The sequence below is a fragment of the Botrytis sinoallii genome (assembly GCF_014898435.1).
Source record: "Botrytis sinoallii strain Bc 23 chromosome Unknown BSIN_011, whole genome shotgun sequence".
Taxonomy (NCBI): domain Eukaryota; kingdom Fungi; phylum Ascomycota; class Leotiomycetes; order Helotiales; family Sclerotiniaceae; genus Botrytis; species Botrytis sinoallii.
Window position 1 is genome coordinate 1534584 of NW_024066038.1, and position 14249 is coordinate 1548832.

General features: G+C 40.5%; 2 protein-coding genes across 2 annotated transcripts; both read left to right on the forward strand.

Annotated features, from left to right (window-relative positions):
• The first annotated feature begins 1909 nt into the window (after positions 1–1909).
• On the forward strand, positions 1910–8588 carry EAF02_007053 (uncharacterized protein). The gene is made up of 6 exons (XM_038903101.1): positions 1910–2473; positions 2596–2613; positions 2839–3416; positions 3566–6433; positions 6494–8168; positions 8262–8588. The coding sequence occupies exons 1-6, from the start codon at positions 2463–2465 to the stop codon at positions 8557–8559; spliced, it is 5448 nt and encodes a 1815-aa protein (XP_038757422.1). The 5' UTR covers positions 1910–2462; the 3' UTR covers positions 8560–8588.
• Positions 8589–12699: 4111 nt separating this feature from the next.
• On the forward strand, positions 12700–13695 carry EAF02_007054 (uncharacterized protein; the record flags this gene model as incomplete). Its single annotated transcript, XM_038903102.1, has 1 exon — positions 12700–13695. The coding sequence occupies one exon, from the start codon at positions 12700–12702 to the stop codon at positions 13693–13695; it is 996 nt and encodes a 331-aa protein (XP_038757423.1).
• Between the last annotated feature and the right edge of the window lie 554 nt (positions 13696–14249).

Consider the following 14249-nt stretch of genomic DNA (forward strand, 5'->3'; position numbering starts at 1 on the left):
AACGGTCTCAATTATGAAGGATCGATGGACAACTACGACCTAGTCTTACATTATCTATATATATAGAGAGTCTACTCTAGACCTATTCCAGCATCACGGTATCTACGATAACATATCACCATCTCATCAATGATAACTTACAGCCTGACTCGTCATTATATCTTCAGATTGGACTATTATTGCCCTACTCTCCTTAGTATGTAACTCGGCCAGCCTTGTTTTTCATCCCACCTCTCCCATAAGCTGTTACAGATTTGCATCAAGATAGGTAATTGCTCGACCCAACCATACCTAAGTGTCGTAGTACAATGTTTCAATTGTGCCTTGCATACAATCTATAATACCTACTCAGTCATAAGCCGTAAGCAGTACTCACTCGGCTTTTGAATGATATTACGTGGATGAATCGTGATAAAGCGATGACTATTAGGTACATAGATGATTGGTTATACCGACATGGGGTTTCCATTTCAATGAAACCGGAAGTCCGATGTCTATTTGTAGGATCGGTAATTGATGTTCTCCCAGGTTATTTGCCTAAGATGAGTGGGATGGTATGGAAGGTATGGAAGGTAGATGTTGATGTTGATGTTGATGTTGATGCTGATGTTGATGCTGATGTTGATGCTGATGTTGATGCTGGTGTTGATATTGATGTTGATATTGATGCTGATGTTGATGCCGATGTTGATGCCGATGTTGATATTGATTTCATATCAAGTCTCTTTTCTTTGTGATGATATATCAACCTACCTATCTATACTACATACTTTTGATTCACGTCGCGTCGTCTGATATAAGGCTTCATTGTCAGAGTTACCGTTGTTGTAAGACCGTTGCAAAGTCTATCCCAAATTCAAATACTATCTGTCCTTTTTCATTGGATGGCGATGATGTTCTAGAGTAGATTTACTTTGTGATTCTTAGGCACATGCCCTCTTGGATACCTAGCACAATGGTCAAGGTATACGGTAATCTGTATCAAGGCTACTTGCTTGGAATCTCAACCTATAAAATTATCTCCAAATTTAATCTCCGACGGAAGGAGATGGGAAAGTTGGAGGATATCGGGTTGAATGGAGAGAAGAGTATGTTTGTATGTATTGTGACTTGCGATTTGAAGTTATTATTCATAAATATTATTGCTTACGATGTAAGAAGATGTTGTGAGGGTTGACTGGATATTATGGAGAGATTTTATCATTGTTGTAGTAATAACGTTATGTTTATATATATTATATTCCTTCCCTTGTGATCATTCTTGTTGTTGTCTCTACCTAATAAATACTTGGGTACTCTTCTTATTCCTATCATGGATGTTCTTTTTATTGTTTTCTTCACTCTCTCTCGTTATTAAATTTTCACCTAATTGTGATTACTCATTCATCACTCATCCATCCTCACTTCATTCATACCAATATCACACTTCACTCTCCTTTTTCCCTTTCTTCTCTCTCTCTTCTCTCCTCCCTCCTCCTCCTCCCTCCTCACTCTTCCTCCCCTCTTCCCTCTTCCCTCTTCCCTCTTCCCTCTCCCTCTTCCCTCTTCCCTCTTCCCTCTTCCCTGTTCCCCTCAATTTTTTTTTTCTCTTTCCCAGCCATATTCGTGATCTCCATTTTAGTGAAAGGCTTGAAGCAACTGCAACAGGGATAAGTTCAGCGCTAAGCCTTTAAGCGAATTAAGAAAATTATTGGGATTTTCTGAATACTTAAGGACCATAAAGGACGGCGACTCCCGACCGACCATGTTGCTACCATAAGAAACCACCAAAATCCACTCAAGGGGAAAATTCAACCAATCAACGAGTCCAACGAATTTTATACCAAACCATACCAAACCATACCGGTACATACTACATACATAGTATCAATCAACCATACCGGTATCAACCATACCATACATATCAATCCATACATATCAATCATACCAACCACATCACCATACCAACCACATCAACCATACCAACCACATCAACCATACCACCGCATCAATCATACCATACACACCCAACAACCATAGTCAAATCAGCCATTCAATTCAAAAGGGGAAAAGAATACAATAATACCTTTCCCCCGTATTTAAATCTCCAATTGAAAAATATCCCGCCTCGCGATCAAGGCTGAAAGGTTACAATTACTACCACGTCGTCGCTATCACTTTAACCTTACTTATATCTCACAACACCATCAAAATTTCTTGGGTTCTCTTCGCGATTACTTATTTATTAATTCATTGCATTTACGCGTCTAATAAACTTTTCTTCAATATTGCATACTGGCAATTATCCTTCCAAGTATCACCCAAGGTACACTTTTACTTTTTTTTGCCACGACGACGACTATACCAAACGATAACGAAGTTGAATGGATTAACGAACTTTCACAAAAACTCATCTTTTGGCATATATGGCGTTTTCCCTTTGATCCTCTTCATACAGATAATGAACCACAAGCGTATTGAAAATGGCTTCAAGGTAATGTTTCACCTCCACCCCCCCCCAATATTAAGCTGTGATCAATGCGGCCGCGTTGCATTTGAATGCTGCATTTCGGGAATTAATTATGGATTTGCTGACATGCTGATACGTTGAAATAGATTGGATCGACTTGTCACGTGAGTATCTTCTCTTTGGGTCACTCCATCTTTTCCACGTTCGGTTGAGACAATATCAAACCCTTGAAACTTGTAATATGCCGTGGAATTTTTACGGGAATTGTATAATTGAAGATCTCTTGTAACATGAGATGATCATCAATGATCTTCATTTCGAGAATATTCTGGACGAGTTTCATTTGAGCCTCATCTCTTTCCCCTACCTCTTACTGACTTTTGACTCAGGCTACTGGAAACGGGAAGCACTCCATTAATTAGGAATACTGCTGCTCAGCAATTGGCTGATGTACAGAAATCACATCCCGAAGAACTTTTCAATTTATTAACAAGAGTGGTACCGTATCTTCGTCATAAGACTTGGGATACACGAACAGCTGCTTCAAAAGCATTAGCCGGAATTGTTGAGAATGCAGAAAAATATGACCCAAATGGTGAGGATGACTTGGCGAAAGATGAATCCAAAATCGAGGAATCCGGAATCAAAAAGGAAGAAGACGTAGAGCCTACACCACTTGCCGAAGGACAGTTAAGTCTCGATACTCTCGATATTGTATCAATTCTCAAGTATGGGAAAGAACTTGTTCGTGGTGGTGATAGAGGTCATGATTGGGCTCTAGCTTCTTTGGATCCCGCTCAGCGTCTTGCTCATCAAAAGAAGACCCTTGATGGTCGACTTGGTCTTCTTGGTCCATACTCTGAAGAGGAACTCGAATATGCAGCTCCAACCAATAACCAGAACGGATCCAGTTCCACACTGGCACGTGAAGATTCAAATGGTTTCTCACGACAAGAAAATAACAAAGGTACATCTACACCCTCGAAGAAAGTGGACTGAGTGCGAGACAACTGAATCAACTGAAGCGAAAGAGAAAAAGAGAAGCTATGACTGCTGGTAGCAAAAGTAGGCTGGTAGATCTTTCAGTACGACGCACCAATACTTCGAATGATGCAGATACTTCCATGCCAGATGCTAGTGGCGAAGATTCCAAAAACCCTATGGCGGATTACTTTTCAACGGAAAGAAATGCTGAAATAGACGAGGATTCCAAAGTCGTTTCAGAATTCAAGGGCCCAATCATGCCAATCAAATCCGAACTTGAGACCGAGGGCGAACAAGAAGGATCGGAGTGGCCTTATGAACGTCTCTGTGAATTCCTTGTGGTCGATTTATTCGATCCTCAATGGGAAACTAGACATGGTGCTGCAATGGGTTTGAGGGATATCATACGTGTCCATGGAGCCGGCGCTGGAAGACAGCTAGGAAAGACTCGTAGCGAAAACAACTTACTCAATCAACGTTGGCTTGATGACTTAGCTTGTCGATTGTGTTGCGTGTTTATCTTGGATCGTTTTGGGGACTATGTTTCAGACACAGTTGTTGCACCCATTCGGGAAACAATTGGTCAAACTCTGGGAGCTTTACTCATTCACCTTCCACCTCCAGTCGTTTATTCCGTTCATCACATTTTGTATCGTCTCGTTATACAAAATGACATTCAACTGGATAAACCAGGCTGGGCTATTTGTCATGGTGGTATGGTTGGTCTTCGTTACTTGGTGGCAGTTCGAAACGATTTGTTACTGAAAGATAACGATTTGATCGATGGAGTCATTCGTGCTGTAATGAAAGGTTTAGGTGATTGGGATGACGATGTTCGTTCTGTCAGTGCAGCAACACTTATTCCAATTGCCAAAGAGTTTGTCAACTTGAGACCTGAAGCACTTGATGGTCTCATCAATATTGTTTGGGAATGTCTCTCAAATCTTGGTGATGATTTGAGTGCTAGTACAGGACAGATCATGGATTTGCTGGCCAAACTTTGCAGTTTCCCTGAAGTATTAGAAGCTATGAAAAAGAATGCCTCTCGAGATGCTGAACAATCTTTTGGACTTTTGGTACCAAGGTTATATCCATTCCTTCGGCATACCATCACATCCGTGCGCTCAGCAGTCCTCCGAGCTTTGTTAACATTTGTCGGCATTGAGGGTGAAGGGACTAGAGATTGGATGGATGGAAGAATTCTTCGATTGATCTATCAAAATATTTTGGTTGAGAGAAACCAAGATACTTTGAACTTATCACTTCAAGTATGGAAAGCATTAGTACATTTCCTTGCGAGAGATCCACAACATTTATCTGCAGAATTTGCACCACACATCGATCCTCTGATGCAACTTACGTTACATCCTATTGGTGTATCTCGACATCAAATACCCATGAACGCCACACTTTTCCAAAGACCATCCGGTAATTCTTACTTACCTAGTGGTCCTACAAGTAACGCTCGTCCAAGCACACCTTCTGGTCCTGAACCTCCAACGAAAAAGCGTCGAAAGGCTGCAAAGGTTGTTGAACCTTCTCCTACATCATCATCACATGACGTCGATGGTCCCATGATGCAAGGTGATGTGGATCTGGTGGGTATGGATATTTTGATTAGATCTCGTGCCTCAGCCGCAAAAGCCATGGGTCTTATTATGTCTCTCGTACCAGCTCCTGCCCTCGATGCATATGATGCTAGTATCACCCCAGGAATGTCTTCGGCATTCTCTTCTACCCAATTAACGGCTTCTATCATCATCGACGAATACGCCAAAAATTGTATCTCAAAGACTCATGCTTTACGTTTTGAACCAGCTCTTACAAATATTCTCGAAAATGAACGCCCTCTCACATATAGAGATTTAGTCAGCTACACACATTTGGTTCGAACCCAATGTTCACAACTCCTCAATACCTTTCGCGATGTTGGCAAAGTTTCCCAAGGACGTTTACCTGTACTTGCGGTTGTCGTAGCTGGTGAAGCTGAAGCTGGACCAGATGCTTTCTCCATTGTGACTGCTAATAAATGTGTTTCCGAGGATTTCGATCGATTAAAGAAAATGCTTTCTCCTGGTCAACGGATGATAGCAACTCAAGCTCTTACTGAAGCACGCGAAAATGTAACCGAAGTCATCAATAACGCAAAGAGCATCAAAGAGTTGAGAGATACCCGTATCAAGGCTGCTGCTGCAAGTGCTTTGGTCGCTATGAAGGTTTCACCCAAGAAGCCATCTCATATCATCAAATCTATGATGGACAGTGTCAAGAAAGAGGAAACTTTGGAATTACAACAACGGTCTGCTTTCTCTATCGCTCGACTTATCGAAATATTTGCAGAAGGTGGTCGTACTGGACCGGCACAAAAGGTTGTATCAAATCTGGTCAAATTTATGTGTATGGAAACTTCAGAGACACCAGAATTCGCTCCGAATGCTCCTCTCACGACTGCCATTCTATCATTACGGAAAGAAGAAGATCGTAAAGATCATCCAGATGCAGCAAAATTTGCAAGAGAAGCCAAAGAAGCGAGAATAACCAGAAGAGGTGCCAAGGAAGCCTTGGAACAACTTTCGACAATATTCGGATCCGAATTATTAAACAAGGTCCCTACACTTAAAAGTCTAATGGAACAACCACTAAGACATGCATTTGGTGGTACTCTTCCACGAGACTGCATAGATCCTGCACAACCATTTGGACAAGAAGCTATTGATGGCATGTCTGTAATTCGTGCATTGACACCCACGTTGGATAAATCATTATATCCTTTTATCATGGAATTACTTCCTCTTGTCGTTACAGCTCTTCACTCAGAATTATCAGTATTCCGTTATATGGCAGCTAAATGTCTTGCAACGGTTTGCAGTGTTATCACTGTAGAAGCTATGACCTTACTTGTGGAGAAAGTTTTACCTTCTATCAGCAATCCACTCGACCTCAACTTCCGTCAAGGAGTCATTGAATCAATTTATCATCTTATTGCTGTCATGGGTGATAGTATATTACCATATGTTATTTTCCTCATCGTTTCCTGTTCTTGACGAATGAGTGATTCAGATACTGATGTACGAGTACTTGCTACAACTTCTTTCGCTACTCTGGTTAAACTTGTTCCACTTGAAGCAGGTATTCCAGATCCTCCTGGTTTATCACAAGAATTATTACAAGGTAGAGATCGTGAACGTACCTTTATCGGACAACTTTTGGATCCTCATAAAGTTGAGGAATTTAAAATTCCTGTCGCCATCAAAGCGGAACTTCGTTCTTACCAACAAGAAGGTGTTAATTGGCTCAACTTTTTGAACAAATATCATCTTCATGGAATTCTTTGCGATGACATGGGTCTTGGCAAAACATTACAAACATTATGTATTGTCGCAAGTGATCATCATCTTAGAGCTGAGGAATTTGCGAAAACTGGAGCTCCCGAATCCAGAAGAATGCCATCTCTCATCATATGTCCTCCTACTCTTTCCGGTCATTGGCAACAAGAGATTAAAGCATATGCTCCTTTCCTAACATGTACAGCTTATGTTGGACCTCCACTTGATCGAGCTCGTTTTAGAGAACAACTTGGTCAAACTGATATCGTCATTACATCGTACGAAATTTGTCGTAATGACATTGATGTTTTATCACCACTCAATTGGAACTATTGTGTTCTAGATGAAGGTCATTTAATTAAAAATCCTCGAGCTAAAACTACTGTTGCCGTCAAACGTCTTCTTAGCAATCATCGACTCATCCTTTCAGGTACACCAATTCAAAACAATGTACTGGAACTTTGGTCTCTCTTCGATTTCCTCATGCCAGGTTTCCTTGGAGCTGAGAAGGTTTTCCTGGATCGTTTCGCCAAACCAATTGCCGCGAGTCGTTATAGTAAATCTTCTTCAAAAGAGCAAGAAGCTGGTGCTCTTGCTATTGAAGCTTTACATAAACAAGTTCTACCATTCCTCCTACGTCGTCTTAAAGAAGAAGTTTTGGATGATTTACCACCCAAAATCTTACAAAATTACTACTGTGATCTTAGTGATTTACAGAAGAAACTCTTCGAGGATTTCACCAAGAAAGAAGGTAAAACTCTTGCCGAAAAGGCATCATCTGGTGATAAAGAAGCAAAACAACATATTTTCCAAGCTCTACAATACATGCGCAAACTTTGCAATTCTCCTGCGCTTGTTATGAAAGAAGGTCATAAACAATATGAAGATACTCAACGACTTCTTGCCAAACAAGGAACTAGTCTTCGAGATCCTATTCACGCACCAAAATTAACGGCCTTGCGAGATTTACTTGTTGATTGTGGTATTGGTACAGAAACTTCTTCCGAAAATGAAATTACCACCGAAACTTCTTTTGTCTCACCTCATCGAGCTTTAATCTTCTGTCAAATGAAGGAAATGTTAGATATGGTTCAAAATGATGTTCTTAAGAAGATGTTACCTTCAGTACAATTCTTACGTATGGATGGATCAGTTGATGCTAATAAACGTCAAGATATCGTCAACAAATTTAATTCCGATCCTTCCTATGATGTCTTACTTCTTACAACTAGTGTAGGAGGTTTGGGGCTTAATTTGACGGGTGCTGATACGGTTATTTTTGTGGAACATGATTGGAATCCTCAGAAAGATTTACAAGCTATGGACAGAGCTCATAGAATTGGTCAAAAGAAGGTGGTTAATGTTTATCGATTGATTACTAGGGGTACTTTGGAGGAAAAGATTTTGAGGTTCGTTATAATTCCTGTTCATATTTTTCCCGTCCTTCCACTCTTTTCTCTCACAAATATTTCACAAATCAAATACTAATTTATTCCAAATAGTCTTCAAAGATTCAAAATCGACGTAGCATCCACAGTAGTCAATCAACAAAATGCGGGTCTGGGAACTATGGAAACAGATCAAATCCTCGACCTCTTTAATCTAGGTGATACATCGGAAGTTCCATTAGCAGCAGATAGTAGTGTTCAAGCAGAACGAGAAGAAGATATGGTTGATGCGACTGGAGAAGTAAGGGAGAAAGGAAAGAAAGGTTGGTTGGATGATTTGGGAGAATTGTGGGATGGAAAGGAGTATGAGGAAAGTTTCGATTTAGAAGGATTCTTGAAAACTATGAAATAGTTGGGAGATAGTGGGGTGGGTGGTAGTGAAATATTTGGGGGTGGGCTCGGGATGTTAGTATTGAAGTCGGATGAGGAGCGGAGGGACAAAGATGAGGGAAGCCAATTTTTTTCTGAACGGGACAGGCTTATTAAGTATATTAGTATATGAGAAGGGGCGTTTATTTCTTTTGTTTTTTGACTTTTTTGATATCTCTTTTGTTTTCTGATAATCGATGGTAGTTGGTGGATTGCACAAAGGGGTTTGTGATGGGAGCAAGGCGGGCTTTGTATGATTAGATGGTTGGGAATAGAGAGGGAAGGGAAGGAGAACCGAAATTCAGAGAACAGAGAACAGAGAAAAGAATGAAATTATGAGAATGAATGAAGAATGAGAAATTAGTAGGAAGAAAGAACTTGATTGAGGAAAGAAATATTGTTTAATATTTTTCCTAGCATGTATCTCGTATCTTTTATTGTATCTTTTATTGTATAGGTATTTGTATATTGTATATTGTATCTAGGTATGAGATTATAGTGTATTGTAATTTATTGGCATATTATATATCTAGGTAGGTAGGTAGGTAGGTAGGTAGGTAGTCGTTGGAAATATGGATATTATTGTTATTTAGGTACCTACCTACCTATCTAGTTGTACTTCTGTTTCGAATTCTCATTCTCATGCTCTTTCTCTCTCTGTTTCCTGTACGATATTCCCTCACTGATACTTCCCTGAGTTTCCCACCGTAACTTCATCTCACCCCACTCTCCACTCTCCACTCCACTCCACTCCACTCCGCCCCACCACATCACATCACACAAATAATAATAATAATAATACTAACAATTTCCTTCCATCTATGTATCCTACCTAGATATCCTACCCACACAAACCACTCCCCATTCCTCAACCCTTCCTCATACTAATTTATAATAAAACATAATATATCCCCATAAATCCACCCCGCCCATCAATCACCACAAATTGATTCATTTGGGAATGAAACATCCCTCGTGGCGCAATTGGCTAGCGCGTTCGACTGTTAGGATATGGTATCGAGAGGTTCGTGGTTCGACCCCACGCGAGGGAGTGAGATTGATTTTTTGGGGTTTGGGTTTTGGGGGATTTTTGGGGAGGGGAATTTTGAAGGAGGGGAATTTTTGAAGAGGTAAGGAGGGAGGGGTGAATATGGGCTGGGGGTTTTCTTTTGAGAGGGAAGGATAAAGGAGGGGAGATTCTTGGGGAGGGAGAACGAGGGGGGGAATTTGGATATGGAAGGGTTTTTTGTGGGGAAGATGATTTGTTGATGGGGAATTTTGGGGGGATGGGATGGGATGGGATGGGGATTTGCGATTTGGAATTGGGAATTAGATTTTTCATCAAGGGGATAAGGAGCGCGGGATTGGTTTGGGATTTGGGGTGTATACTGGACGGATGGAGGGAGGGGTTGTTGGGGGTTGAGTGGGTAGTTAGGTAGGTAGATAATGGATAGGTTAGGTTAATAATGATAATGATAGGGCTTTTTGGAATTTGGATTGTTAGGTTGTAAATAATTATATTGTTTATTTGTATTGTGAGGATTGTATGTGTTGATTTGATTTGATTAGATTTGTGTTAATTGGATTGGATTTGGGTTGGATTGGATTGGGTTGAAGGTGAGGGAGGGGATGGAAGGGAGGGTGAAGGAAAGAGGGTGCTATGAGATGTTAGTCGGAATATGAGAGACGATAAAGAACCTCTGTAGATTTTGTGATTTTTGCTGCTTGTATGTAGATGGTTAGAATGAGAGTTGAGAGATTTGAGAGAGTTGAGCGAGTTGAGAGAGTTGAGAGAGTTGAGAGAGTTGAGAGAGTTGAGAGAGTTGAGAGAGTTGAGAGAGTTGAGAGGAGTTGAGAGAGTTTGAAAAAGAAGGAGGGGAAGGGGAGATAAGAGGAAGGGGAGAGTTGGAAGTCATTGGTTATATTGGGATTATTTGAATAAGAGTATTCGGGAGTATTATTTAATATCTTGAGATGAGACTATGGGTATTTGGGTACTTGGATGGCTGTGAGAATGAGGGCGGGGAATGCGGAGTTCGAGAGGGATTGAGGGGGTACGGGGTGAGGGGTGAGGGGGACAGAGCGAAGAGTGAGGAGTTAGAAATTATGTAGGCTCAAACCTGGACTCCCAAACAGGCTAATGTCTGGATGTTTCTTGTGAAATTGTAAAGAAGGATGGTACATTGACATTAGTAGAAGAGTATACGTTTGCTTCACTAATTAATGAGTCTAGTTGAATTCGGATATTCTAGGTAAAGAAAGTATATTCCGAAGAGGGAAGGGCGGCTCTATCTTCTTGATTGAAGATGAGAATAAAGCTGAAGCAATGAATATATTGTGATAGATGCCGCAATATAGTAACTCATTATTGTTACTGGTAATGGCAATGGCAATGTATTGGCAGATGTGCAGGTATCTATTGTGGTTGAAGGAGTGGACGACAGTTTGACTGCAGTATTCACACTAATGACGAGAGGTGGTTCGCAAGTATCTTGGATGGGAGTCAGAATCAGGGTGTGTAGCGGAAATTGAAGGATAAATTTTTTGACGAAAGGAACAACGTCTAGCTGTCTTATGATTTAAGATCAGGCTTAGGTTTGGAAATATTGGAGGCGGGCAATATTGGATCTTTTGCTCCATATGTAAATAGTAGTATTTGCAATGTAGGCATTCTTGGGGACCCCCATTTAGCTAAGATTGTTTGGTATAATAGTCACTAAGCTTTTGAAGCCGTACATGTGAAGATTTACGATACTCGCAGGAATGGTAGGAGAAGTCTGAAGGGGATTCACGCATGCTTCGGCTCTACTCTCAATGAGCTAATTGTGCGCAATAGTAATCATGCAACGAACTGTATGGTCAACTAAGAGCTCGGAAATGCTTCAAGATAGAGAGTTTCCAAAGCTATATGATATAATGAAGGGTTTCGTTGTAGATTTTGCTTGTCAAAAAGGAGGTTTGCTATTCCATCTCCGTGAACAACACAGATGTGAAGCATTTGTACAAAACGGTTTCGAAGCTCTGATGGCAGACTCGTCAGATCAGGAGCCAAATTTTGATCTTTTGATCTGGTATCGAGTATTGCATTTCTTGGGACTGAGATGAATGAGGTTGAGAATTGAAAATTGGGTAGATTGGTGGTATCATGGAATTTGATAGCCAAGATGATAAGAATACGATAAGTAGAGAACATGTGTAAACAGCGATATTCTTTCAGTACTCCAATACTATGGAATAATAGAAAGGCTCACTTGAGAATTTCATACCAAGAGGTCCTGAGATGTATATCCAACCCATATGGGAGTTGCCTTTGGAGTTGGCAGCAACTTTGTGAATAGCATCATAGTCTACGAGCCTTATGACAAAACTATCATCATGGTCAAGACTTGATTGTGCCGATTTCCGAAGACTGGTTCATAGATTGGCTCATTGACAAATCGCAATTCCTTGAGTGCGAAAGGGGTCAATATGTATGGTCCAATGGATCTCGTTGTCTTTATTCTGCCACATCCATCCCACTTGGGGTACTCCGCTCGGCATATCATACACACAATTGACCCTGACATTTCTATTTCAATTCCCGAAACTCGAGCGCAGCGAGGATATGGGGGTTTGGGGGCTTGCCCCCATATGATAATCATTTCTCCCTCGAAAAGAAATTCATCAATCAATCAATCAATTTGGTTCGTTCATTCATCCAAATTGAGATCTCATTGATCATTTTGGTTGTACGATATAGATCCTCAATAATGTATTCAAAGCGGTGAGATATCACACTATTTAACCTCAGGGGCCAAGAAATAACCTTACATTCTCATGTTTTTAGCGTCTTGGTGTTTATGATATCGGACAACTTAGCCGTAACAATCAATAATATTCAAGTAAGTAGCTCGAGTAGGTATTAATTGGGAAGAAAAGGAAAAATCTCAAGAATGGAGATGTTAATGTTGTTATCCTTCTTTCATATTCAAATGTCTGTATGGCAGGCTTTCGCTTTTATACTCGTCGATTACGAGTTTTAATATCTTCAACTACTTTTCAATTGACGTCCATATTTCTACTCATATTTTTGGTCGTTCGATATGTCTTCCTTCACAACCATGATGGCGATGTATTTCCTCCAATGCCAGGTCCAGTAACTACAGTTGAGGATTCTGCGATTGACTGGTTCAAATTCGCATATGTTCAATATGTTACTTCACCTGAATATCTGTGTAGTGCTCTCATGCTCTGGTCGCAGGTCGAAACAATCGGTAGTCGTGCTCAACGATTAATGTTATATCCATCCCATTGGAATGTTGAAGAAATCGATACGAATCTTCCTTCCAAACCGCTCACAACCATTGCCAGATTATTAAAGCAAGCACAAACCGATTATTACGTCAAATTACAACCGGTGGATGTTCTACATCAGAATCACACGGAACAGACAACATGGGCAGGTTCATATACCAAACTTCTCGCATTCAATCTCACGCAATATGATCGAGTTCTACATCTCGATTCGGATGCGAATTATATTCGGAATATGGATGAATTGTTTCTATTACCATCTGCTCCGGTCGCTATGCCGTATACTTATTTCGGTCCACCTACCGATTGGGCATATTCCTCTCATTTGTTATTATTACATCCTTCCACCAACCTCTTCCAACGAATCGAATCAGCAGTACAACATGCGGGACCGAATGAGAACGATATGGATATATTGAATACAATGTATTCACCCAATATATTAGCCATTCCATCTCGTCCTTATAATCTTCTCTCGGGAGAACTCCGTCGCAAATCACATCAAGAATGTTTGGGCAATTTGAAAGATACTTGGGACGCGGAAAAGGCTTTGGCAGAAGCGAAATATATGCATTTTTCAGATTGGCCAATACCAAAACCTTGGATTCAAGCGACGAAAGAAGAATTGAATAGATATATGCCGGATTGTGGTGCGAGTGAATGGTTTGGAGCGACAGATTGTAGGGATAGAACCATTTGGTTGGGTTTATATGAAATGTTTGCTAGGAGAAGGAAAGAAGTTTGTGGAATTGGATTTGAATTACAACAAAGAGTGATGATTGGAGATGGAGAGGATAAGGGGTTAAGTGGTGATGTGGTTAATTGAAGTATTGGTATGGTATAGATGGTGGTAGATGGTGGAATTACAATGTTGAACTTGGATTAGGTGGTTATTGGAATTATGAGCAGAGAATCAAGTATTCTAATAGATATACATTTCAACAGTCACAATATTGTTGATATTATTTTCAATCTTTATATTTCTAACAGTTATAATGACATTCCTATTGGCTAGGTCGTGACAAGTGATAACCTCATATTCGGAAGGATATCAAACCCCGCGTTCCGTCTCCGCTCCACGCTTATGTTTAGAATGGGAGACTTCCTAGCAACATTACAAAACTGTTGAGCCAAGAAAGATAATCCTAGAGGGCTGGCTATCCATATAAACATGGGATGAAACTAATTATTTGCATAATTCCTTTCAATCCAGAACTCTTCATGATTCAGATTCAGATTTTGAATCTTCCATCCTAATTACCATCATCATGATAACCCTATCCGACTTCACACGTCTCTCTCCCTGTATCTACATCCACGACCCCCCCGAATCCACCACTTCATCCTCATCTTCTTCCATTCCCCCCAAATCCAAATCCT